Source organism: Cercospora kikuchii (assembly GCF_019650295.1).
Source record: "Cercospora kikuchii DNA, contig_00006, whole genome shotgun sequence".
NCBI classification, from domain to species: domain Eukaryota; kingdom Fungi; phylum Ascomycota; class Dothideomycetes; order Mycosphaerellales; family Mycosphaerellaceae; genus Cercospora; species Cercospora kikuchii.
The window spans coordinates 1,545,912-1,571,863 of record NW_025408587.1 but is presented as its reverse complement, the minus strand read 5'-3'; the positions used below and the strand labels follow the sequence as shown (position 1 = coordinate 1,571,863).

The 25,952-nt window shown below is 53.8% G+C and overlaps 9 protein-coding genes across 10 annotated transcripts; 3 read left to right on the top strand and 6 right to left on the bottom strand.

Moving 5' to 3' along the window:
* Positions 1-167: 167 nt before the first annotated feature.
* CKM354_000952800 (uncharacterized protein) lies at positions 168-4,562 on the bottom strand (the record flags this gene model as incomplete). Of its 2 annotated transcripts, XM_044804953.1 has the most annotated exons (5): positions 168-2,466; positions 2,598-3,870; positions 3,921-4,129; positions 4,199-4,420; positions 4,477-4,562. In XM_044804953.1, 5 exons carry the CDS (start codon positions 4,560-4,562, stop codon positions 168-170), a joined length of 4,089 nt encoding a protein of 1,362 aa, XP_044660888.1. The 2 variants fall into 2 exon arrangements, with proteins under 2 accessions (XP_044660888.1, XP_044660889.1); XM_044804954.1 differs by lacking the exons at positions 4,199-4,420; positions 4,477-4,562 and having other exon boundaries at positions 3,921-4,182.
* A 442-nt stretch (positions 4,563-5,004) lies between these two features.
* Positions 5,005-5,661, bottom strand: CKM354_000952700 (Arf family GTPase ARL3; the record flags this gene model as incomplete). Its single annotated transcript, XM_044804952.1, has 1 exon — positions 5,005-5,661. One exon carries the CDS (start codon positions 5,659-5,661, stop codon positions 5,005-5,007), a length of 657 nt encoding a protein of 218 aa, XP_044660887.1.
* Positions 5,662-5,960: 299 nt separating this feature from the next.
* Positions 5,961-6,461, top strand: CKM354_000952600 (uncharacterized protein; the record flags this gene model as incomplete). Its single annotated transcript, XM_044804951.1, has 3 exons — positions 5,961-6,018; positions 6,114-6,323; positions 6,436-6,461. 3 exons carry the CDS (start codon positions 5,961-5,963, stop codon positions 6,459-6,461), a joined length of 294 nt encoding a protein of 97 aa, XP_044660886.1.
* Positions 6,462-6,850: 389 nt separating this feature from the next.
* CKM354_000952500 (rRNA (cytosine-C5-)-methyltransferase RCM1) lies at positions 6,851-8,564 on the bottom strand (the record flags this gene model as incomplete). Its single annotated transcript, XM_044804950.1, has 2 exons — positions 6,851-8,308; positions 8,364-8,564. The coding sequence occupies 2 exons, from the start codon at positions 8,562-8,564 to the stop codon at positions 6,851-6,853; spliced, it is 1,659 nt and encodes a 552-aa protein (XP_044660885.1).
* Positions 8,565-9,036: 472 nt separating this feature from the next.
* On the top strand, positions 9,037-10,140 carry CKM354_000952400 (uncharacterized protein; the record flags this gene model as incomplete). The annotated part of the gene is made up of 3 exons (XM_044804949.1): positions 9,037-9,048; positions 9,109-9,559; positions 9,620-10,140. 3 exons carry the CDS (start codon positions 9,037-9,039, stop codon positions 10,138-10,140), a joined length of 984 nt encoding a protein of 327 aa, XP_044660884.1.
* Positions 10,141-10,240: 100 nt separating this feature from the next.
* On the bottom strand, positions 10,241-15,502 carry CKM354_000952300 (uncharacterized protein; the record flags this gene model as incomplete). The annotated part of the gene is made up of 3 exons (XM_044804948.1): positions 10,241-11,192; positions 11,315-11,357; positions 11,614-15,502. The coding sequence occupies 3 exons, from the start codon at positions 15,500-15,502 to the stop codon at positions 10,241-10,243; spliced, it is 4,884 nt and encodes a 1,627-aa protein (XP_044660883.1).
* Positions 15,503-16,574: 1,072 nt separating this feature from the next.
* Positions 16,575-17,451, bottom strand: CKM354_000952200 (uncharacterized protein; the record flags this gene model as incomplete). Its single annotated transcript, XM_044804947.1, has 2 exons — positions 16,575-16,759; positions 16,815-17,451. The coding sequence occupies 2 exons, from the start codon at positions 17,449-17,451 to the stop codon at positions 16,575-16,577; spliced, it is 822 nt and encodes a 273-aa protein (XP_044660882.1).
* Positions 17,452-18,522: 1,071 nt separating this feature from the next.
* On the bottom strand, positions 18,523-20,508 carry CKM354_000952100 (uncharacterized protein; the record flags this gene model as incomplete). The annotated part of the gene is made up of 2 exons (XM_044804946.1): positions 18,523-20,241; positions 20,497-20,508. 2 exons carry the CDS (start codon positions 20,506-20,508, stop codon positions 18,523-18,525), a joined length of 1,731 nt encoding a protein of 576 aa, XP_044660881.1.
* A 2,592-nt stretch (positions 20,509-23,100) lies between these two features.
* Positions 23,101-25,186, top strand: CKM354_000952000 (uncharacterized protein; the record flags this gene model as incomplete). The annotated part of the gene is made up of 2 exons (XM_044804945.1): positions 23,101-23,958; positions 24,011-25,186. The coding sequence occupies 2 exons, from the start codon at positions 23,101-23,103 to the stop codon at positions 25,184-25,186; spliced, it is 2,034 nt and encodes a 677-aa protein (XP_044660880.1).
* Positions 25,187-25,952: the final 766 nt, after the last annotated feature.

Sequence of the window (25,952 nt, the reverse complement as noted above, 5' to 3'; positions counted from 1 at the left end):
TGAGCGTTTTCATGTAATGCTGAAAGCGCGCCGATGTGATAGATGCTTCCGAGCTGGCCCTGTTTGTGCATTGGGAAGTATCAGGAGTAACGTGTGAAGTGAAGCATCAGCGAGCAAGCGAAATTACTCGATTGTTTTAGGTCTTTACCATTGAACACAAGCTCATGTCAGCGTGTAGCCCGATTCTGCTCCATCCAATCTTCCAACAGCTTTCCGACTTGCTTGAAGGAGACCGGCTTCGTCATGTATACATTCATCCCGCTCCTGAAAGCCTCCTTTTGATCGCTTCCTTTTGCATTTCCCGTGAGCGCAATTATGAGTGCAGGTTGTAAGGTATACCCAGCCGCATCTGATCGCCCTTGTCCGGCTTCGAATCGTCTGATCTGTCGGGCAGACTCGTTGCCATCCATGACAGGCATCGAGAGGTCCATGAACACAATATCGGGAAGGAAGCTCTTGTATGTCTCAAAGGCTTGCTGTCCGTCCTCCGCCGTTTTTGCCATTGTAGCATCGTATCCGATCTTGGAGACATATGTGTGCAAGAGCTGCAGATTCAATCGATTGTCGTCCACAAGTAGCAATCGCGGCCTTCGAGTCTGCGTTTCTGCTGGCCTCTCTGACGAAGCATCACTCTCAATGGCCCTAGTCTCTTGCGACGAGTTGGCATCCGCTACACCAGCTAGCTCAGAAGCCACGGCTGGTGACTTCTGCTCCGTAATGGGATTCGCCGCAGGATCAAGGCCAGGATGTTGGCCGGCATTCTTGTCACGTTGCAGTGAGAAGCTCGTTTCACGTCGAGGGCTAGATTTTGGCGGAAAAGGGAAACCCCCATCTTCACTAGCGCTAGCCTCTCTGAAGTGCTCATCCGGCGTTCGTGGTGTGGCGCGAGACAAGCGGTCTCGAGCCGGCGTTGGATCTGCCTGCGGTACAACCCTGATTTTGCCTTTGACGCTCGAGCGGCGCGCAATACTTTGCGGAGACAAAGTTTGTGTTGATTGTCGAGGGTGCGAAGACTGCAGCGGAACGCGCGACACGGACTGATTGTCAAGCTTCTCCTTTGCGGCGGGAGACTTCGTCGACTTGTCAAGGGCTCTGGAGATCGCTCGAGCGAGCTTGTAGGGACCGAAGGGTTTGCAGAGCAGCTCAACGTGTCGACTTGTAATATCCTTCGTCAAGATGGCTTGTCTGGAAGGGCTGGCGCATAGGACTATGGTACTCTGCAACGACAGCGTATCCAGGTAAGCTGGCCGCCGCGCGAGTAGGGTTGGAAGATGAATCTCGTCAACGATAAGCAATTTTGCTGGACAGTCGAAATCCCAAGTCTGCAGAGTCGGAAACCCGAACCAACCAGTGAGGTATTGGACCAAGGCAGAATGTACTTGCGCAGCGCCTTGCGTCTGGGCAAAACTGTCATGTTCCAAAGCGGGCTCATATATTGCCGCTTGAGGTGGGTCCCGCAAAGCCTGGAGAGCTAGAACGCTGGGATCCTTCTGCCGTGGTTGAGGGCTTATGAGGGTGAACTCCGAAGTGCTTGGGCTTGTCGCCATTCTGGGTGCGGCTGCTGGGCTGCAGCTAGCCGTTCTCGGTGCCTTCACTGGCAAAGTGACCAACACGATCGTGCCAACATTCACGATTGACTTGATGTCGATCTGGCCAGACAGCGCGGTGACGATGGAACGGACGATACTGAGACCCAGCCCGGTACCGGCTGCCTTCGCGTTTTCCTGAGAGAACGGTGTAAAGATCTTGCTACGCAGATACTCCGGAGAAATGCCCTGTCCAGTGTCGGTGACTTTGATCTCGATAGCCATTGGTCTCTTTTCGGCAAACTTGACACTTGTTGCCCACTCTTCAGCAACCTGCATCCTCTGTAAGGAGATTGTAATCACCCCATGTTTCGTGTATTTCAGCGAGTTCGAGAGCAGATTCATGACAATTCGTCGGATCGCTCCAGGTTGCGTTGAAAATGACCACTCAGCGGGTGGTGCGATATCCAGGACAAGCTCGACTTCAGGTCGAATCGCCTGCAGGATCCTTCGCATTGAAGGGTGGATCCCCAACGATGGAAACGCATTTATGAGATTACTCGCCGGGTCATCGAAGCCAATGTTTGTTCGTACTTTCGCCAAATGACCGACAGCTAGTCCATCGACAACCTCTTCAGTGATTCGCGCAACATCGCAATATTGATCGGTCGCAAAAAGAGGCTCGTTCCGTATGTTGCTGGAAGTCGGCATGCTCTCGCTCCTTTCCAGACAAGCTTGCGAGGAGCAGTTTGATTCTATCGAATCCTTATGTCTTAGCGTGCTGACTTTGCTGTAGTCCAGGACCATCGTCACGGTATCCAGAAGAGTATGAGCACATGCGTCCATGGTGTTGATGCAAGAAGTTTGGAACTGATCAAGCTCTGTGTCCTGCAAGAATTCGACCGATGCCAAAATGCCGTGGAGTGGGCTGCGAAGTTCACTGGGGATCGCGCGTCAGCAGAGGCCCAAGGATAAAGAACAACCGTTGACAACGGTGACCATGATAAGTTCTGAGTTCGCAACGCACCATGAGTGGTCGCGCGCAAGCAGGCTCTCCACGAGTGCACTTACTGCGATACAGAGCCGATGAAGTCACTCTTCTGCTGGTCCGCAAAAGCTGTGGCCAGGCGCACAATCTCCGCTTTTATGGCGTTCGTGAAGGACAGCATTTGAAGGTAATCCATCTCGTAGGAGAAGACACGATAGCGCGAATTCGTGAATGCGAAACACGAAGTCCACCGATTGAGATTAGCATGGAACATGGGCACAAAGATGACCTGCTTCGCGTAAGGGAACTGACGTCGCAGTAGCACAAGCTCGAACAGCCTGCTCGATAGACGTCCCCCGATTGGACGACCTTCGTAATCGAACAGTGATGTGCCAACCTGCTCCGGAATGTTGTATAGTTTGCCACGCGGGTGCCTTTTGCACATTCTCTGCAATTCAGGCGGCGTCAAGGTGATGGCGAAGCATGGATCTGCTCTTCCAAAGTTCTGGGGTGGCCCATCATTGTTACTCACGGAGGCTGCGGCCAGGACGACTCGTTCTTGCATGTTGCCGCTGTATGCGGAAGCCGAGCGATCTACCGAAGGGGTGCGGCTTCGAGACGTTTGAACAGGACTTGCCGTGGGCCGCATGCCTGGTGATCCGATATTGTTGTAATCGGAAGAGACACGTCGATTGATAGGATCCGTGCTGTCGGCTAACGCGTTTGTATCGAGTAGGACGACTCCACCGCAGCCAGAGTCGGAGAGGTCCAGAGCTTGACGTAAAAGATAAGCTGCACGGTCAAACGTGCGCTGGTGGTCAGCCTCTGTCACATTCTTCTTGGAGTCTCCAGGCTTTGTGCTATCACGCCCACGCGGCATGCCCGGGCTTGCTGGTGGAACGTCCAGACAAGCGTCCCGATCGCGTAGAGGCGTTGGTGATCGACTGCCTCGCAGATCTTCAATATCACGAGTGATCTGATCATTAGATGGTTCGACATCGCTTGGCGCTCCTGATCTCGTTCGTTCTCGACTGCCGACGTATGCTTCGTCCATCCGGTCTTGTTCATTTGAGGGACTCATGGGTGGGTCCCCGCCGCTGTCCGAGAAATGGCTGTAGTCGTCGGTGGAAATAGTGGGCGTCTGCGGGGAAGAGTCGCTATTGACGCGCAAACTGTCGTTTCGTCCATTAGGAGATTCCAGGTGCTTTCGAGGATTCATGTGAAGCGACCTAAAGCGATGCTCTGGACTGATAAAGTCTGCCATGCACATGTTCATGTAGATGGCGCGCTGCTTCTCATGGGCCTCTCTGACAGCTTTCATGTGCACCATGATATTGTGGCCGATAGTGTACAGCACTAGGTGATCGGTCAGTATCAGTACAGTCTGCGGTGAGTGAACAGCATGCCTTTTAGTCGGGTCAGACTGGTCGAATCTCTGGGTCGGCTATCTAGGAGAAAGAGGGCGCCGATGTTGATCTCATTCTCAGTGCGCAAGGGAAGTCCGCAGTAGTACCGAAAGTAAGGCGCGGAGGTGACGAATTGGTTGTCTTTCCAACGCGGATCCTTGGTCAAGTCGAGGACTTCGTAGTGCGCGGGTATATCCTGGCCGTCAACGCTGCGAGGCTCTTGCGCAAGCGTCCACTCGACTAGACCGCCCTTCTTCGGCATACTGATGCTGCCATACTACAGTCCATCGTCCACGTTCTCGGAGCGGCTGGTGTCTTCAAGATCGAGTGACTTCGTCGCCTCAGCCACGAAGTAGCTCCGGTTCTTGTCCACCAGGCCGATCATAGCACGCTGTACATCGAGCCTGAGGGCTGCAAGTTGAGCATGTGCCTGCAGTACCGTGTCGGGGTATGGCAGGAAGACGGCCTCATCCGCGGCTTCTTTGGGAGGGCGGTAGTAACTGGTTGAAGAAATACGTCAGTAGGGAACAGAGCAGACAGGGCTGGAGGCGCGCACTGAAAAAGCTCGCGGGCTCGCTCTTCGCCCAGTTCCTCTGGCTCCACAAAATCGTCGCCAATGTCCTCGAATGGATGGCCGCTCATGGTGGCTGCCTGCCGTTGCTGGTCTGGGAGACTTGGTGCAGTGAGCGACTGTCAGCGGAGAGCGAAGTTGACAGCGAAGGCTTCGCGGAGAGAATGCCAGGTAGTCATGCAATAGAAAATAGGTGTGTCGGCGGAAGGACAAGTGCTCGGAGGGTTGGGAGTTGGTTTGCACCGGCGTGAAGCTGTCTGCGCAGGCCACAGCTAGTCTGTAGCTCCTGCATTTGCTGTGAAGGCGAATGCGACTGCTGTACGAAGCACGTTCGACTTCTCTCCCTCTCGGGTCGAGCTTCGATTGCCGGCTAGAGAGCAGCCTGGGGCGCACTTCCTATCAATCGCACCTGCTCACTGGCTCCGGGCATGGCGATGGTCCAGTTTCAATGACCCGATCGAGCTCAACGAGCAGTTGGGTGCTGTAAGCTCATATCAAGCGCAACACCCGCCTTCACCTCATCACTGGTGGTCGCGCCTCCTTGTTCCACTTGACTCTGCTGCACAGCCATTCCACTGCTTCTCTGACTCCTGTGCCCGTCAGAGCGCTGAGCGGCAGTACCCTACTGTCTCGCACGTTCTGTCCCTTCTCGCCTTCGAAGACCTTCTTGACCAATCCCTCTTTGATGCGCACCACCTCCACGCAGTCCTCTCGATCCTGTTTATTTGCCAACACTAGAATTGGCACTCCCTCCGTCATGTCATTCTGCAGCACGTCCTCCAACACCAACCTGCACTCATCCAATCTTCCCGCGTCCAAGCCCGTGGTTGCCTCGGAAAGGCGCGTGATGTCGGCGTCTCCAATGTCAGTGCTGTCAATGACGAAGACAATGGCGTGGCAGCTGCTGTAATATGACTGCCACAGCCCGCGCAGGGTATGCTGGCCGCCAACGTCCCATATTTTCAAGTACATCTCGGGCAGGTCAACGAGGCTGACATTTTGGCCGACGGTCGGCACCGTGTTGAGATTCGCGTCGTAGGCGGCATTGTAAATGCTCTTGATCTGCTCGAGCAACGTGGTCTTGCCGGCGTTGTCGAGCCCGAGCAGGAGGATGGAGTATTCCTCCTTGCTGGTCGCGTGCAAGTAGAGCGACTTGACGAGATGATACATCTCTGCTACCGGGGCGAACGAGTGGGCGGGCTACTCTTGCGCATGCTGGACTACATTCCCGAGCGAGGAGGAGTGCACATTCGGCGCAGGCGTTCGCACGCGCATGATTCTCGCGCTGACACGCAGCAGCAGGCGTGCAGCATTGGCATTGGCCGAACACGCCAGCCAGCAGCCAGCTTTGGCAGTCACGGGGTCCCCACTTTGCCAAGGCGCGCACCTACGGGATTTGAGGCTGGTCCTTCTACTACACACTGCTTCTGCCGCTGACCACTCCGTTCATCGTACAATCCGCAGCAAAGATGGCACCCGCAGCAACCGGAGGCAAGAAGCAAAAGAAGAAGTGGTCCAAGGGAAAGGGTGCGTGAAACTGTTCCCCCGCCCGCGACAGCGCCCCCGTCGACACCAACTGCGCCCGTCGAAGAATGCGCTTGCTAACTCGCCTCGCTGCACAGTCAAGGACAAGGCCAACCACGCCGTCATCTTCGACAAGAACACCACCGAGAAGCTCAACAAGGATGTTCAGTCGTACCGCCTCATCACCGTTGCCGTCCTCGTCGACAGATTAAAGATCAACGGATCGCTCGCCCGCAAGGCCCTCAAGGATTTGGAGGAGCGTGGTGTTATCAAGCAGGTTGTCGGTCACAGCGCGTGCAAGATCTACAGTGAGTAGCGCCCCGAGGAACGAGACGATGGGAGAGATATGGATACCCGACTCCGAGATCGCTCCAGCCTGGAATACAATGATACACCAGAACGAAGACTGACGATACACAGCACGCGAGGTCGGCGGTGGCGAGTAAGCGATTCGGAGTTGCGATGCATGCACCATCAATGATGATGCTCTCTACGGCGCACGGAAGGGTATTTCCATATCGAGGGCAGGCACAGGAAGCGGACATGCGAATTTCTTGATCGCATCAGCTTCGGCCCAAAGAGGCCGAGCACACAGAGTGCTTTATAGCTCCGCCTAGACAGCAGCAACGAAACGAAGAAACTTGATTGCCACGACACATGAGTTTCCTGGCTACTTGGGCAGATTCCACTAATTTTGCTGAGAAAAAGACGTCAGCAAGCACAATGGATTTTGTGACTGCGGGGCCAACCGATCAGCGGCAACCACTATTGACAACTCTGCACAGCGAATTGCCAGGCCGGGTCAAACGATTACAACGCTTCCTCCGGACTTCGACTACGACTCGTCTGCACTGAATCCTTCCCACTCATCCTCCTCGTCTTCAGCATGTTCAGGCTCCCGTGCTCCCGCCGCTGCTCGACCGAGACTGTCATGAGCCTGCTCCATGGAGCCCTCGTCCCTCACAAAGCCCGCTACGAAGAAGCCCATCGTCCCATCTTCTCCGCCCTTGTCACATCGAATACACGCGTCTGCCAGTACTGCCAGGTCTGTGGTCCCGTTCGAATCCACTAGGCTTTGCATGGCGTCAACCCTGCCCCTTTTGTGCCATCGCTTCATGCCATCGACCTGCTCTTCTCGCCTCAACACACGCCAGCCTCGTGCAACAGCAATATTCGACTGAATGGCCTGTAGCACGACTTGTTCATTCTCCTCGTCATGTAGAGAGCACGTCGAGTATGTGATCCGTCTGGCGTTCGGAAAAGACATTGCATGTTTGACAATCTTGAGCTGGAAGCCCGAGAGATTTTCCAATCGCTTCTGGAGCTTCTCCTTGTCCTGCTCGGTTTCTGGCGTCTCTTCGAGGACCGCCACTTCCTCCTCGTTTTCGCTTTTGGTCTCCGTCTGTTTGTTTGGCCCTCTCTTCCGCTTCTTTCCTCTTGCTGCAGGATCTTCCGTAACAGCCGAGGGCAAGTGCAGGGTTACAGTGGCTTCGTCACGCCCGAAGATGCCGCTGCCAGAACAGCTTGGATCGAGTATTAGGCCTGTGACGCTCGCGAGCTGTTGCTGTTTGGGATCAAGCCTCGTGAAGTCTTGCTTGGCCTTCACAGTGACAATCTTTTCAGCTCCTGCCATTTTCACCATCTTCTGTAAAGTCTTGCTGCGCCCTTCATCCCGCTCACATGCAAAGACATTGTGATTCTCGCCAACGAGGGCAGCGACGTGCGTCGTTTTATTGCCCGGAGCAGCACAGGCATCAATAACATCGCCTTCTTCCGAGTGCGGGTCGAGGAGGTACGCAGGAAAACATGATGCTTTCTCCTGCAGTATGAGCTTCCCAGCGCGGTACGCTTTGAAAGTAGTCGGCTCCTCCGGGCTAGCAATTGCCACAAGATCGGGAATGTGTTGGTCTACGTGAACGAGTCGACTTTCGGCGGGTGCGTGAATGATCTCCTTCAAGGTCTTGACTTCGGTGAAATTCGAGAAAGTGCCGTGTCTCAGCTCCTCGTCCAGAGTAGTCTTCAGAGTATTGATACGTATCCAACGTGGATGTCGGGTCGCGGGTTGGCCAGTTGCAGACGGCTGGGCATCCCTAATAGCTTGCGCATCGATATCTTTTCGGAGGTCATCCAGTGATCCGAAGCCACGTTTCAATCGTGCTTTAGTCAGCTCTGCCGAGAGTCGAACTTTGTGTCGACTTATGGATGTATTCAAGCCATGAGAGGCAGGAAGTGCGATGCCCTTCTTCGCTAGAAAAAGGTCATGAACGAGTAGGAGGGCCAGAGTTGGTGTCAGCTGCGACCATGTCAGTATGCAGTTTCCATTGCAGCGCACGACAGAATTCATGTACATTCTTCTCGACTCCGAGCACGCCGCTCTTTTCAAGCACTTCTGATAGGACTTGGCTCCATTTTGCAGTCTCTGTCGTCAGAGCGAAAAGCGCTTTGGGGTCACTTTTCCATGTCTTCTTGCCGAAGACGAGCGACTTCAATGAGCCTCCTTGCTTCTGTGCAGCGGTCAGGATCTCTGCTGCTTCATGATACAGGGACATGTTGATGGAGAGTTGGAGTTTTTGGGCAGAAAATGGAGGCTAAACTTAAGTTGGCCTGACTACGAGAACTCGATTTTGTAAATCGCGACCAAAGTTCGTAGTTGCTCCCAAAACAATTGCATGTCAGGTTATCATCCATCGAACGGCCTCGCAAAATACTATATAAGTGCTTGATCAGATATGTGGTTAGGCGCATGTGAAAATAGTCGCGAAAACAGCAGAGCTCCCATTGTGACCTCGCGTCGAGACCCGAGGACTGTTCTCGTGCCGAGCTCGGCCCAATGTCGACATGACAGCAACGAGTGAGCGACACTTCATCATGCATGAACATTTTTAGCGTGGACCAATTCGCAGACTTGGGACTCCAGACCGCTCACCAGGCTGATTGTACTTTCACATTCGTCACAGAGTCAAGCCAGCAACGTTGGTATACACAGCACTTACGGAGGTGCGTCAGCAATAGCCAGCCGCCATGCACATTCTAGTAAGTTTCGCCCCTCCGTACGACTCGCAATAAGAACTATTGCTGATTCGTGTGGAAAAGGTAACGAACGACGATGGGCCTCCGTCCACAACATCATCACCTTACATCCTGCCATTCGTACAAGCTCTTGAATCAGCAGGCCACACCGTCTCAGTCATAGTACCCGACACACAGCGTTCCTGGATCGGCAAAGCACATATAGTCGGCCAAGATGTCCGTGCCACGTACTACTGGCCACCATCACAAGTACCGGATGAACACCGCAACCCCTCGACTTCTGGAGGAGACAATGGCTCCTCATCCCACGACGACGGGACATATCCCTGGATTCTAGTCAACAGCACCCCAGCAGGATGTGCACAATTAGGCTTGAGCCAATTCTTCAACGACAGAGGTCCAATCGATCTCGTTATTTCAGGCCCTAACTATGGCCGGAATACCACTGCCGTCTTTGCTCTTTCGTCCGGAACGCTTGGAGCAGCACTCGAGGCATCTGTGTGCGGCTACAAAGGTGGGGCCCTCCGCTTCTAAGAGATTGAACAGAGAGCTGACTTTGACATATTTCCAACAGCCATCGCACTATCCTTCGCCTTCTTCGACCGCCTCAATGATCCCACAATCGTCGCCGAATCTTGCAAGCAAGGTGTCCGAGTAGCCGAATACCTCTACAAAAACGCCCCATGGGATCCAGCTCAGCTCTATTCCGTCAACGTGCCAGTCAAGAAAGGCTGTTCCGAAGCACCAGTCCGCTGGACAAAAATGCTTCAAAACCAATGGAAACGTGGCGCCTGTTTCCAAGAATTGAATTCTGACGCCACAGTAGACGATCCAGCTTCAGAAGAGGCCAGGCTGAGGCAACAGGAGTCCAGCGGAAACGACAACCGAGAGCCGAATGGAAGTGCGACTCCACAGGATAAGTGGAAGCACAGGCACTTCAAGTGGGCTCCCAGGTTCACTGATGTCTATGAAAGTGTTGAGAAGAATGGTCCGGGCTCCGATGGATGGGCTGTGAAAGAAGGAGAAACTTCGATTACTGCACTCAAGGCGAATTTCATGCATGCTGAGGGGTTCGAAGGTGAAGTGAAGCTGTGATGCTGATGAGAAAGGGCTAAAATTTTGTGCCTGCACTACATAAATCATTCGACATGGGTATCATCCAAACATAGATCTCTTTCTGCTGATCAAGATTCTCTCACACATCTTGTTCCTGCACGTTTCCAAATCTCCTCGAGAGCATTTCATTTATCTCGGTGCTTGTTCTTGGACCGTCAGCGATCATCGTGAGACCAGGTTCCGTTGCGGTACGTTTGGGCTTGGCAAAGCCTTCTTCCAGGCTGGTCTCCATGGTCCTCGGTCTGCTGAGCAACTGCTCGATCTCCATTTCCCTTCTCTCCTGCTCAGCAGCCGCCTCTTGAAGTTCCAGACTGGTCTTCTTAGTTCCGTGGTTCCAGCCCTGCTGCAACCATGGAGCACTAGCCTCTTCAAAACGCTTGCGCACTTCCAGATCCTGCTCTAGCGTTTGAAAAGTTTCCACATCGGTAGGCATAACTGCGCATTTGACAGCTCGGATGCCAATCTCCATGATCGACACTGCGACGACGCTAATGATCAAGGCCATCCACCACATGCCTTCCCGCCCAAAGCGTGAGAACAGGCCATCTCGGACGCTGTACTTGAGGCTTGGAGCGTACACGGCGCTCAAAATGATATTCCAGAGAAACCAGCCTCCGACGGACAGGAAGACGGCAAGGAATGCCATGATGGACTTATACCGCTGCTCGATGACTTGTAGCTTGATAGCGATGATGATAACACAGGCCGTAAAACTCATCGATCCAAGCCCAAAGACATCATTTGAGGACGAGAAGATCGCATCTCCGTAAAGGCCCCATACAGAGAAGAAGACGATCATGGCGCCGGCAACGGCAGTGAACATCCATCCCGTGAAGACCTTGATGTTGAAGCCTGCTGAGCGTTGTCCTTTCGTGTAGAGCTCCGGAACTGCGATGAGTGTGGATGCCCTCAGGTCTTGCTCGAATATGCCAAGAAAAATGATCGTCAAGCTTGTGAAAAGCGTGTTGAACATGCTGAGGGACCACGATTCGTACAGACTCGTTCCGCTGTAGCCAGAGTATCTCTGGTATCTGTTGATAGAGCGTCAGTATGACTCTTGCTCATGCCTATTGTACGGGATGGCTAGTAGACCGTGCGTCGACGACCGCCCAAGAGCGGTCGCTGAAGGCGCAGGGAGTGGTGTATCACTTACAAGGCTTGCGTTAAGTAGAAAAGCATCTCTTTGTAGAAAGTACCTGCGTCAATGTTAGCGAACACGGTCATGTAAGTGAACAATTGATGCAAAGATGGATGGCGCGTATCTTGACTCCCGCCACAGCGCCACGTGCAACATGTGCCTTGTCCAGCAAAGGCGGCACGGCTGTGATCGCTTTGACGGAGATCGACCGAGATTGTGTTTAGTCGAGAGAGTATTACTCGCAAAACCCTGTGCCGAATGTTGCGCTAGAATATGCGGAGATCGAAGAATCGAAAAAATTGAAGTTGACTCACCAACAGTATACTTGCAAGTCCGGATGTAGTTCCATCTCCCATGAACGAGAAGCAATGGGACGAGGAAGCGGAACTGAGCAATACTGTAATCGGATGTGCGCGCTGCTTGTAGGCCTTCTTTTCCAGTGATACCAATTCCGACCGAGGCCTCTCTGATCATGGCGATATCGTTAGCCCCGTCCCCGATCGCCAGTGTCACAGTCCTCTTGATACGCTGCTTGATAGCCTTGACGAGACCAGCCTTCTGGCTCGGAGAAGCTCGACAGCAGATCACCGAGTCGGTCAAAATGGCAAGGTCCAGGAATAGAGTGTGGAGAGCATCGTCTGATTGGATCTGGGACAGCGTGCCACCATCGACCACGACGACAGAATGAGCGATGTCGCCACGGTTGATATCAATAATGGCCGCAGCAATACTGTGCTCGACATCGCCTGCCTCAAAGTCCAAGATCGTGATGGACGAGTAGTCCTTTATGAGCCTGCAGCTGTGGCCGATATTGATAGCAGTCTCGCGCTTGTCTCCAGTGAGCATCCACATCTTGATGTTTGCCCTGCGCAGTCGATCAATTGTTTCCGGAACACCTTGCTGCAACTTATCTTCGATAGCGGTTGCGCCACCAAGCTCGAAACCACACTCGATCATCTCGCCTGCCTTTTCGATGAGCTCGGTACGATCGACAAGCGATGTGGTCGCATCATGATAGACCTTCTTCCAAGAACGATATTCCTCTTCTGACAGAAATCGATGGCCATAGAGCAGGGTGCGCAGCCCTTCGGTGGCGAAGTCGTTGATGTGCTGCAGGCAACGCTCGATTACCACAGCCTCATCTGTCGCTGCAGCTTCGTCAATGGCTGTGTGGATCTCAACCTCAGATTGATGTGATCCACTCCGCTGTGCCATCGTAGGACGCGTTGTGGAACGGCGGAAGTGTGAGCTTGCTCTGGGTGAGTCAGTCACGTCATGCTCGCGCTCATTCAACCAGCCATCGAGATTATCACGAATAGGGCTCAGATGCACGATACTTGCCCTTGCGACGCTCCGTCTCGCAAGTGAGTTGCTTGTGCGTGGCATGCTAGTGACGCTGCCAGCTCGTTCGGCGATGCTACTTTGTCTGCGCAATGCTTCCTGGGCTTCCATGGATCTGCGCTGGACAGTGCGCTTCTCAATCTCTGCCAATTTCTGCTGAGCCAAGCTAGCCAAGCGCAACCTCTTCATGATTGCCGAATCAGCTCCCTTGCAGAGGACCACGATCCTGCCATCTGGCATGCGGACTATCACAGAAGCTCGCTTTCTTGCGCTGCTGAATTCGACGATGTCCAGAACCTCGTACTTCTCGAATACTGGCTGCGCATCACGACCGCCGGCTGATATCTTGAGAGTCAGGATGGCGGCATCACGATCATAAGCGAGGTAACCTAGCTCTTGTGCAGCCCGTACGAGTGCCAGCTCATCTGGTGAGGATGCCTGAAAGGTAATATTTTCATCGTCATCATCCCCTTCACTACGCTCTGGTAGGCAGGTATGGCAAAGGGCGATGGAAAGGATGAAAAGCTTGGCTTTATTGGCAAACGCCGTGTTTGGCCGATGCTCAAGGTATCTGATGAGTTCCCGCGTATTTTGTTCCATGGGAGTCAGCGCCGGAACGGCTGACGAGCGCCATTGCGTTGCGGAAGAGCGGCTAGGCCGTGGCTGTGAGTCGCGACGGAGTGTACTGGGACGATTGGAGGCATGGCCAGGATCATGAAGTAGCTCTTCACTAGCTGTCGACTTCCGCGGTCTTGATCGGGACCTGGACACCTTTACAGGCTTCTTCCCCTTTGATTGCTTCCGCTTCTTATGAAGCAGTGGTTGTGACTGGCTTTCCGCGTTATCGAGGTCCATGTCGTGAATGAAAGCATTGCCGGCGACACTCATTTTGCGGAATTTCATCACGTTCTCGGTCAAAGTGCCGGTTTTGTCTGAAAACACATAACCAACCTGACCCAATTCCTCATTGATAGTGCTGGTCCGGCTCTCAAATGGCGTGTTCGTCGCTGCATCGTACATGTCGATGTCCGAATTCATCAGCACCATTTGTGATACTTTGATGATTTCCAAGCTGACATAAAGCGACAGTGGAATCAGCGTGTTGAACATGATGATGAAGCTTGTCAAGAGTGGACCGAAGCTGACGGGCGCTTCCTGGATATACCATGCCTTCCTCTCCGTATTGTTCTGCCAGACTTGATAGGCGATGGAGTTAAAAAGGGACAAGAAAAGTACGAATAGCACCATTCCAACAACGATCTTGTTAACTAGGCTTTGCAGCGAGGGCGCCTTTACTCTGGCCGATTTAGTAGCATTCATCCTGATCTTGCACTCTTCGCCGGTATACACTACTAGCCCGAGCATAGAAGGAGTGTTGCGTAAAATGCTCCCACGATATATGACCTCGTTATTGGTCAGCGGCGCGGTCTCGCCATCGACTGTTAGCCTTCCTTCGAAGGCGTAGAGGTCAAGATTAGGGTCTTCTGCGATAATTTCCATTTTGGATGCAGTCAATGACTCGGCATCCTTCGCAAGTTCAACGGTAGCTGGATTGGGTTGCTTCGCCTTCAAATTGGTTTCTCCATCCAGAGCCACTGTCTCCACGTAGGCTGTGTTGTTCGCTCCCTCGCTCGAGAGTACAACAAGATCAGCTGGGGCGGCCTCATCACGTTCCAGCTTGATAATATCCCCCACTTGTACAGAGTGCCATTTGACTGTAGCCCAATGTGCAGGGCCATCGATTGGTACCGAGTGGTCGCCATTGTGCGTGGGCTTCCCCTTATCTGCGACCACCGGCCTGTACACATGCAAGACTTTCGCCTCGGAGTTGTTCTCAGCTTTGTCGAGCCGATGCCGTCGGAGGTCCTCATAACCTTCTTTGGCCATACTGAGTGAGACGAAGAACAGGAGAGGCGCGATTGTGGTGTACGTTCCAGTAGTCGATAAGCCTGGTATCATTTGCAGTATCGAAACACCCAGGAAGTAGGCATTGGCGAGCTTTGAGAACTGTGCGAACAGCTGCCGGGGAAGGAAGTTCCAGGCATTGTATTTGGACGAGCGAATGATGTTGCCCACATACGGCTTGCCAGTACGCTCGTCTATCAGGGCTGTCTTCCGCGAAGGCTCCACTGGTAGATGCCGTCCATCCTTTGTAGGCGGAATGTCTTGAATGCGTAGAATGAACTTATAGGTTCGCGTGTATGCCGACTTCATCTTCTCGACCGGTAAATGCCTGTTGGCTTGATTCGCTACCCATTGCTGATAGTTTGGGAGTGCCGATGCACCTCGCAGCTGCCGCGTTGGCTTGAGTGAATGCGAATCCCAATTCTCGTGAACAGGCGTGACTGTAATTGATGTTCTCTGATCCTTCTTGGAGGGCGGCGGCCGTGGCCCACCGCTTCCCGAATCGCTCGATGATCCAACTTCCTGAAGCTCGATCGCAGTGGGCGACCTTGTATTCATGTTTCTCATAAATAAAGAGGATCGCAGCGACATGCCTCGCGTCCGACTCTTCGGAGAGAGAATGGGCGATTCAGCACTCTCTGCTCCATTGTTCGGCCCTTGACCTAAAGCCTGAGCCAGTCCAGTATTTATGGACAACTGCGGGTTGTTTGAATGTTCAGCACCATCATCGTTGCGGTCCATCTCATCACTCTTTCGCTTCTTGCTCTTGCGGTGGTTGTCTGCATCCAGTGAGAACCGCACTCTATGCTCGTTTGCTGGCAAGTTTGGCGCGTTTGCTGCTCCCTCCTCGGTATGGTGTGCCGCATTGCCGTCCCTATGCTCGTCTCGTTCGCTGTCGTCGGCCTGGGTTGAGCGCCTGCGCCGAACGCCTTCATCGTGGTCTGCTTGTTTCGGCATGTTTGGAGCTGTTACAGGATACTATTGCTTGGAATGCTCTCGTCCTGGCGGGCGTGCATCTGAACGATCGTCCAGACCATGTCTGATCTGTAAGAATGCAATGCGACTCTAAGCGCGTAAGTGTGCCATTGTTGAGACATGCGACAGAGGCACAGCATAGCACAGCCTTGTGGTCGGCGGCCACTGCAGCAACGCGCGTTTAAAGACCTGCCGAGACCGCGACGTCAAGTCGAGTTTAGTTAAGCTCGGCACCCCTGCAGGTCTTTGTCCAACCCACGTTTCTGCTTCTCTCGCCCTCAATCAAAGATTCAACCATATTGAAATCGGCCATCTCTTTTGCTTAGATGCACCCATTAAGCATAACATCATGCCAGACGAGCGTGTCGAGTATCTGGCCCTCGCTGCCCTTTCGATTTGTCGCGGATTCGAGGCCTAAAATAATAATCAGCTTAGCAAGGCTTGATACGAGTACGCGGCGAAAACCGCTGGCTGAGTTGAGTACAGTGAATCCATCCACGGCATCACAGCGTGAGGTGGTCGCGCGTCCATGCCAGACTGCCGAAATACCATCGTCTTGCAAACGCGATCCGAGGGATCGAGCTCGTATGTGTATTCGCAGCAGCAGAAAGTGGCAGTCTCACAGCTGGCATTTTGCAGTCTCCTGCAGGCATCGGAGTTCCGTCCCGGTGCCCACTGTTGGAATATGCACGATAACGGCTGGTATTGCTCGGTTCCTCCTACGCGTTGTGGTGAAGCGTCTAGCATCAATAGCACGACATCATATACACACCATGATACGCAGAGTCCTTATGCGAACAAAGGTTTGGCTGAGTGGATTCATGGCGATAGCTGACAAGACTAGAAACGATGTAAAAGCTCACGGCCCCGATATTTGTCAAGATTGGACTACATCGCGCAAACGACTGCTTTTCATGGTGTTCAATTGTTCAGCGCCATGCTTCTAAATCGATACTGTGGACCATGCCTTGCTGGGTTCATGACAGCAGGGAGTCCACTGCATGCATGAGCAGTTGCAACACTGTGCCCGTAGCGCAGCTTCCACTGCCCGCGCTTACTGAGAAGAACCTCCGGAGATCGTGATGACCTGTCCATTCACCCATCCGCCGTCCTCAGATGCCAGGAAAGCGACGGTCCTTGCAACATCCTCTGGAGTAGCGCATCGCTTCAGAGGGCAGTGCTCAGCCATGAGGCCCTCAATCTTCTCGGCAGGCCAGTCTGGCGAACCGCCTGGAATGTCTAAAGCACCAAAAGTCAGCAAGTATCAACAAGTATCCACAGAACAACAACTTACAATGCCACGCATTTTGCGTGAACATATCCGACTTGATTCCACCAGGAGCTACACCATTGACCGTAATCCCCCGAGCACCAAAATCGGTAGCAAAAGCCTTGATCATACCAATGACCGCCATCTTGGAAGCATTGTAAAGAACATGATCCTTAACACCCAACAACCCAGCCGCGATCGAGCTCATCAAGATTAACCTTCCATTATCCTCAAGATGCTTCCACGCAGCCTGACCAACGAAAAACTGCGCTCGAGCATTGAGGTTGAAAACATGATCATACTTCTCCTCCGTGATCTCTTCCGTCTTGTCCCAAGACTCTGTGCCGCTATTGCTCATCACAATATCGATCTTGCCAAAGTGTTGCTTGGTCTCAGAAAATAAACGCTCGATTTCGGACTTCTTGCTGACGTCGGCTTGGATGGCGATGGCTTTGGCGCCGCTGCCGCATTCTTCGATGATCTTTACGACTTCGTCTGCGGAAGATTTGCTGTTGGCGTAGTTGACTACGACGCTTGCTCCGCGCTTGCCCAGCTCGATGGCGCAGCCTCGACCGATGCCGCGACCAGCACCTGTGATGAGGGCGACTTTGTTGTGCAGCGAGGCAGAGAGCACAAGGACGGGCTGTTGTTCGGAAGCCATTGTGTGAGATGCAGTGATTTTTGTTAGATTGCTGTGAGATTGTAGCTGAGAGTAGTACAGATCGTATGAACGTGAGTAGAGAAGCAGGTAGGAGAAGGAACACAGATCACAGCTGGAACAAAGTAGTCGCTGTTTTTGTTTACCGGCCAACATACGAGCTCATATGAACGATCATCAGACTACTTGAAACTCATCCGGCACCGATAAACGTGTCCGGAGCATTGGTGGGGATCCGCATGGAAAACGTTGTCGTTGTCGCCGTTGGCCTGCAGGCTGGCAACGACGATGCACATTGGTACATCCACAACGGCCATGCAGTCGGGCCCGGTCCAGCATGGATGCAGGAACTGGATGAGATCCCGTCGTAGATTCGCGCTGAAGAAGATCCGAAAGCGCGAGCTGTTGTGGGGCGGCAGGGATGGCGACGGATTTCCCTCTCAACAGCTAAAATTGGGCGAACCATTGGGGTTCCGTCGGGCGACGAAAGGGTTCATCAAGCCTGATGTCAGTTTGCAGAATAATCAAAACAGAAACATGAATGTGATACAATCTTCTGTTGTGAAGCTTTCGATACCATGCTAACCAACCCCGCTGCTAACGGAGGGTAAAATGGTGCTGTCTCGCGTCTATGTTTGACCTTCTTTGGTCATGACGGCCCATACTTTTTGGGGCCTTCCACTGTATTACCGCCCTCGAAAACTCCAACGAGCTGAGTCTGATTCTGTGCCAAATCATGGCCGACGCCGAAGCAAAAGAGAAGCCAAAAGAAACAACATACCACAATGAGAGCCTCCAGCAGAAACCCAGACAACTCGAATTAATCTTCATTTCGTCGTCCATATCGTCTCAGTCGTCGAATGCCAAAACCACCCAATGCGCCGTAAGAACCAATGCCCTGGCTCCTCAATGTCTGGTTGCACGAGGTTTGAAGCAGGTACAAGATTCCTGTCTTTGAAAGAGGGTGGAGTCTCAAATCCAAAGAGCTGTTTCGCGATCAGCTGTTGATCGTGTGCCATGTAGCAATGAGCACTCACTGAATGAGCAACGTGCTCGGTGATGATACGAAAGACGCTATTGTTGATGCCAGCCTGTGCTAGGGTCCTGTGCGCCCAAGGTGGCAAAGCTGTTTGGTTTGAGAAACGGCAGCGTGAAGCCTTTGATAATTTCGCCGCGGACAAAGGTGGATGCACGCTTGTAGCGCTTGTCGGTGTACTTGTCGAATACGGCACTATGGTGCTTTTGAGCATCTTGGCAGCACTCGAGCAGGGCCCACAGCAGGCGATGAAGCTGACGGAAGGTGTAGTTGGAGTAGTACACATGGGATTTGCTCCACTCTCCCTTCCGTAGCATGAGCCGAGCCATGCAATGTGCACCGGCGGCGAGGAAGCTGGGTTTGCAGCCGACAAATCGCTCGTCCATGATTGTAACCTCAAGGAAATACTTGGCTAGCGTTCTGGTCTCCAAATCGTAGTCGTCGGCCTTGCTGATTCGACGCAAGAAGCTCATCGGTCCTGGCCATCCCAGTTCGAATTGGAGCATGCTGAGCATGAAGCGCTCGGCCTTGAGCAGTTCGTCCGCCGTGTAGCCATTGTCCACCATGTAGATAAGCTCGGCCATTGTTGGAAAATTCACCTCCTCGTACTTGGCAGCAACAAAGATGGCGGTGGCGCCGACCAACTGCAGCTTGCCAAGAGAGACGACCTTGCAAGAGAGGAAGCGGTCGATGTAGTTGATCGTGAGGAACAAGGTCTCGGGCAGCAGATTGAATCGTTGATGGACTTGAACGACCCAATCAACAAGGACGGCGCGCATGCTCCATTGGATCTCTGCTTGAAGCTCCATGTAGAATGGGTTTGGAGACATGCGTGTCTCCATCTCACGCATGTATTCGAAAATCTCGTCACCATATTCTGCGACCATTGAGGTATCCCATTGCTCGTCTTCGATGTCTTCCTGAGTACGAGTAGCCTCGACGTGTTCCTTGGCTTCGACGATCTCCACCAGCGCCTTCTTAGTGTGTTGCGGGTTGAAGATGGTGGTCAGATCTTGAGTTGGGTCCGAGATGCCAAACGACCGGGCAGTCATGTAGTCTTGGTCGTCGTCATCGTACTCATCGTACTGGTCGAGAACAGGAGTGGAGCTGGCGTAGACTGCCGAGGCACCCCCTGGAACGGATTGTGATTCTTGTGTCTGCAGATAAAGCTGCGACTGCTGAGGAGCGACGACGGGCACAATGGGCTGCGATTGATGGCGTGATACGTTTGCTGAATCGTCGCGAAGGGGCACTGTTTCTGTTGTACGAAGCTCCTGGTGCTGGACGGCATATGGAACTTGTGCTGCAGCATTGGGTATCCGTGATTCCACCTCAGGCTGTTTTGACGGCACCGCGACGTCTTTGAGAACCTTTGTGCTCTTCTTCGGGGCGACCTTCTTCGTCGGTGGTTCTGATGCATCTGAGGACTTTGTTGTGGCCGCAATAGCAGCTGCCACGTGCATGTTGCTGCTCTTTTGCCCAAGCGGACGCACCGCTGGACGCTGCATCGGCGCGGCGACAGTCTGCTCTTGCACGTACTTGAGCTTTCCCGGTGATGTCTTTCCAATCTCAGAGTCGTCTTTGTGCGCTAGCTTCGAGTTGGGGTTCGTCTCGCCGAGAATCTGCTTCTTGAGGTTGATGGTGGAAGCGGATTTGGTGCGCTGATGTAGTAGTGTCTTGCCTGCCAGGCCGGCAACCTGTGGCAATGGCATATTCTCGTCGTGGATGCGCACTGCGCGTGCAACGGGTCGCTGTGGCTGTGATCATATTGTCAGCGGTTGCGAAATCATTTGACCATAGAAGACGGTTCGAATCGAGTCACGGCAAAGGACAGTGAGGAAACACTCGCACAGTGAGTGATCCGCATATGTGATGAGCGGAGAGTACATGACGAGATGCGCGAGCCCGCGAGCTCGTCGGCTCGTGGCATGCGCTTGTGAATGGTATGGATGTTGTATAGACGTGCCAGTGAGGGAATTGCTGGTGCCAGTGCACTCTCAGATTTTGCTTACTTTTGCGTCCATGATTGAATGTCGCGCTGCGCTGAGTCACCAGTGCGCGGTGTTCGTGTTGGTGAGTGTGTGTTGGGCGTGGGCGACGCTGCTGGCGAGATTGTTGATGCTCAATGCGAGGCTAAACAGCGCGACTTCGATGCGGCTAGCAGCAGCAGCACATCTGCGGGCGTCGACGCGCTCGAGGTCGTCGCTGGTGCCGTCGCGGGGCGGAGGCTATCGGCGCGCTGGGCGGTAGTGCTGCTTGGTGTCGCTGCGTGTTAGTATGCGTGGTAGTTCGCACGTCCTCCTGCCGCGCGAAGTTATCGAAGCTCGCAGCAGCAGCTAGGCCAAGCACAGATCGCCGGGCCAAACCAAACAAACAGAGACGCAGCTGTGCAAGGGAAGGCGCGTGGACCCTCCCGCACGGCAACAGCCGAAAACGTCACATCTGCATTTGTCTGCGCGTCCTCCAGCAACACCAGTCGCGCGACAGCCCACCACAACACTCACTGCACCGTCCCCTGCCCGCCTCGTATACCATTCAAATGGTCGCGATAGACTCGTATGCGCGCTTTGCATTCCAACGCCAGCCGTCAAGTTCGCACTTGACCAGCCGTGGAGCACCTACGGCTCAGCTACGTGCCGGGCATTTTCGAGGAGCGCGTTTCAGCCGACAAAACACGACCGAGCATCGTGAACACGTGACGGTATCACGAACACCATCTTCACTTGCTCATATCCTTCCTCGACTATATATTCCCCTGCGGGGTTCCTCTGGCAACCTGGCGGTGTGCGCGCACTTCGGACTCCATGCGCTGTCGGTCTGCCGGCGGCCTCGTGCATCGAGAGCCTGTCGCTGCGAGCCGGCCTGCACAGTTTCAAACTCCACAACTTTCGGCGAGCGGCACAAACTGACACCGCAAATCGAGAGAATTGGCGAGGCCAGGACCCCTCATCAGTAGGACGTACCGAGAACTGCACGCCAAAGCAGACCGATGACAGCTCACTCTCGCGCCGTCGTCGGCTTGCGCATGGGAGCGCAATATGCCGCACAATGCCTTACTGACTTTTAGCTGCTTTTGCGCCATGAGTGCTCATGCGCCAGGATGACTGCAACCTGCACGATTAGTCTTCTTGTGCGACCAGTGTGCAGCAACACTATCGCGACGCTTTCCTTCACCCTCACGCTCTTTGCGTCTGCCATCCTGGCCGCTGTCACCCTAGTCCATGAGCCACGTACGGAAGCGCATTGCACGGTGACTTCGGCTCACTGCCGCCGTGAGCAGTGAAAAGTGGCACGGACGTGCGCCAGTGCTCGACACGGGTATGGTCGGCGTCCTGGACAAAATAAGCTCGTTGCTCACGCTCCTGCGGAGGTATGCGACATCATTGTCCTTCACCAAGGTCGCTGGTGAACGGGGAACACGCCGTGTCAGCATCAGCACCACTGCCACTGCCACTCGCACATTGGCTGTCTGGGACCGGCGGAATGGCGCTACACTGTGGGCAGCATACCGGCAGATCTGCGACGTTGGGGAGCTGTGATTGGAGCGCGAAGGACGACCACCATCGGCGCTGAACGTGCGTCCTCGCGGTCTGGCGCATCTGCTGGCTTGGTTATGCAGCTAACTGTCTCGCTCTGAGTTGGCGCTGCTGTTGCGCTGTGCGCTTGAGCGGGTGACATGTCGACTGGGCGGAGCGCTCTTAGCACCATCAGGTGTCGGCGCGAAACGCCTGGCATCTGGCCGCAGCCGTCCCATGCGCTTCACTCTGCTCTTTTGCGAATGTGGCAGACACCGGCTCAGGGCTGCCTGGAGGCACACACATACATAGTATGATAGAGCGACGCAAATTAAATGTGAACATAAAGCCCTCAGATGCTGCTCACTGTCTGTCCTGCGGGTGCCAAATTGTGCCGTGTCGTGATCGCAAATCGAAGGTATGCTATGCCCGAGCGCGGGTCCTGGTCAAAGTGGAGGCACTCTGTCTGCCACTCTGCCTTCTCTCTTTCCTCCCACACACCACGTTGACATCTTTAACTCGACCCGGGTCGGTTATCGGTGTCGGCAGTGACTGTCCTATCTTGTGCGCTTGCTTGTGTACACTGCATACGCTGAGGTAGTCCTCTCCCACATCCTCCTCCCGCATCATCACCTGCGTGGACCACCAGCCGCGGGCGACGACGAGGTCGGCGCAACGAGCTGAAAGAAACCATCAAACGGCCATCAACTGACTTGCCCTGCCCATCAAGAACCCAGGTGAGCCCCAAACTAATCCTCTCCCATTGCCAAAGCCCGCAATATCACCACCTCACCGCTGCCGCCCGCGATCGCCTGGTCATCCGCACCATCCCTTTCTGCAACCACCGCATGACCTTCTCCAGCACCCTCCCCGCCTGTGCGAAGCCTGAAGATACGATGAGAGCGCAATAACTGACTGTCATCCTCGCAGCATCGCTTGTCCGACTCTTCTTCGCCGCCGCCCCGAACACTTCGTCCTCCCTTTGCGCCAGCGACAGCGAGGGTGGCGCGACCCAACATCATCACCCCAAATCGTCCCTGTCTCGACCCACATACATTGCACTATCATTCACGAGTGCCAAAAGAGTCGTACATTGAGGTCATGGACCTTGGAAGCATGCTGTCCAGTGGAAGTCCTAACAGCGCTGGCGCAGTCGATATGAAGAGGCAGATCCACCAGCATAATTCTGTCCGCAATGGCACATCAGGCTCAGAAACCCATGCCGATACGAAGAACAACGCTGCCGGTATGCATCGCTCTCTTCGAGGCCAGCATGGCGCTGCCACCTCATCTCGCCATGCTCGAGGTTCGCCTGCCAAGAGAGATCAGAAACATGTTCTGTTCAGACTCATCGACCAGAAAGATCCTCGCATACAAGCGCGACTACCGATGCGGGTCATGATATCACCGCATGATACCACAGAGTCGATCATCACCACTGTCAAAAACTTCTACGGGCTGTATGAGTATGGCGTCAGCTTCGAGAACGAAGATGGCATCAGCATCATCGCAGCCGCTGACAACTTCGACAACGACATGACAGTCTATGTTAGGACAGTTGCGCCGCCCCCGGCGCCTACAAGCGAGCATGCACGAGACTCGGCCTCGCCAAAAAAGCTGACCCTCGGCGCGCCTTTCGAGATGCGCCCGCCGACGCTGAGCAATGCTCAGTCACCTTCACGGTCTGCAGCTCGGTCTGCTGGAGTTCGTAGCGTGTCTCCACACTCCGAACTTGGGCGTCGCAGTGCCTCTGCTGCCCCCAACGGCAAGGCTAAGATCCACAGGACGAAAAGTAGAGACAATGGCCTTTCGGGGGACAACGATGGATATAGCAGCGCCGATAACGACAATGGCTCAGTCGCCAGCTCTAGACGCTCGAAAGCAGAAGAAATCAAGGCTGATATTACTATCGACAACATTGTCGAGGGAGGTCGTAGGAAGCGAGCGTTCGAGAGCTCGGTAAGGCCAACGCTCACACTTGTTGCAGTCGCAATCATGCTAACCTGCCAAGGAATTGCCGCTGTTCGTTCCCCCACAGGTACCAATGAGTGCATCGATATCATCAATCTCTCCTCAGCGCCGCGCAGGAGCCCACATGGCTTCGCCGTACACCCATTCAAACCAGCACACCTTTTCGTACCAGCAGCCCCTCCCTTCGCCTCAAAGCTACAACAATGGCATTGGGAGCATGCAACCACCATTCCCCGCCAACCCATATCAGTCTGCACCACAACAAGCAAGCAGACAGCTACGTGGTGGTAGGGTCAGCGGCGCCAGTTACTCGTCGCACCGCAACTCCAATGGCGTACTGCCAACACCAGATCCGACAATCGGGAGCGTCATATCTGATGAAGATGTTGCGCTACAGCTGATGAGGCTCGGCGACCCAAGCGCCTTTTCGCATGGACGGACCTCAACTTCGACCATGGATGACGCCCTCAGCGGCAAGGCTGATGCAGCGTCTTCGGACGAGGAAAGTGAAGACGAGGAAATGATTGAGCCAGAGGGGCGAGTGCCGGCTGTGCCAGCATTCCCAAGGCACGACGAAGGCCATGTCCGGAAGAAGCAGCGGACTGACAATGAGTTGCCAAGTGATGGCACCAGCGGCGAAGATTACGACGATCACCGCGACGGCAACTTTGGCAGCGACGGAATGGACGTTGACGGTCAACGCAGACCGCTCAAGGCAAAGATTAAGTCTCGGAAAGAGGCCGCAATGTCGATGGGAAAAGTAAGCAAGCCTCGTCAGCTCTCCATCTCGAAGACGAAGAAGGCTGCTGTTGCCAATCCCAAAATTCCGATGTCGCCGGCGTCATTGCCATCGCAATCAAGGAAGGCATCCATTGCGTCTACGATCAACTTTCAGCATCAACTCGGCGCCGATGAGGAAGATTTGTCTTCCAAGCCTCGATGCCAGAGATGCCGCAAGAGCAAGAAAGGCTGCGACCGCCAACGTCCATGTGGTCGTTGCAAGGATGCTGGAATCGGCATTGAAGGCTGCGTCAGCGAAGATGAGGGTAACGGCCGGAAAGGAAGATATGGACGACACATGGGTGTCACAATTAAGAAGGGTGGCGACAGTGCCATTGATGACATGTCGCCACCACCTCCTCCCCAAATGCATGGCGCGAAGGGCTCCTTCTTAGCACCTGCGATCCCAAGTGCAGACAAGAAGCGCAAGCGGTAGCGGCTGCGCGTGCGAACCATCGCGTTTTACAAAGAGATTCGCGAAACGACATTAAACGGCTGTGACAACGATCGAAGAACGAAATGAAACGTCACGACCGCACCTCTCGGACGGACGGACGGCGTTGGTATATAAGTGATCGGCTAATGATACGACATGGTATGGCTTTTCTATGTTGACTGCCACTTGCTGCGTTCCTGCTAGTCAATTTACAAGAAGGGGAAGAGTAAGAAGTTCGATACTGGAAAAAGAGCAAGACGGCGTTCGATTTTCTGCGTTCGAAAGGCTTTTGCAAAAAGGGAGCGTTTGCGATGAATGCATAGAGGTTGTCCAGGCGTGGAACGCGAATGAGAATGAAATGATGGGATCCTAAAATGGCGACGGATGCATTTGAAGCCCTGTTTAGTCCTTTATTGACGATGTAGATTGTCTGCAATGTCAAGGATCTGTCCATCTTTGAGCAATGTTCAAGCCTGTCTTAAGTGACAGTAGCGAGGTTCCCGGCTGTTTGCGGAGGAAGTGTCCGTCTCTCGGGAAGAACATTCACGTACTGTTGGTCTTTAGCAGATGCTTCTGCGATTTTTCAGTCGTGTCTCGGCAATGGACATACAGTATCTGTGCCACAGTAATTTCACTATGAGGGTATCTAATGAAGCCTATATTGATGCGGAGGAGGATTGAATGATAGTAGTGCTCCTTTTCCTGCATGCCGAAATGGCAGTCGATTGAATCACGAAGCAACCGCAACGCGAGAATAGACGATTGC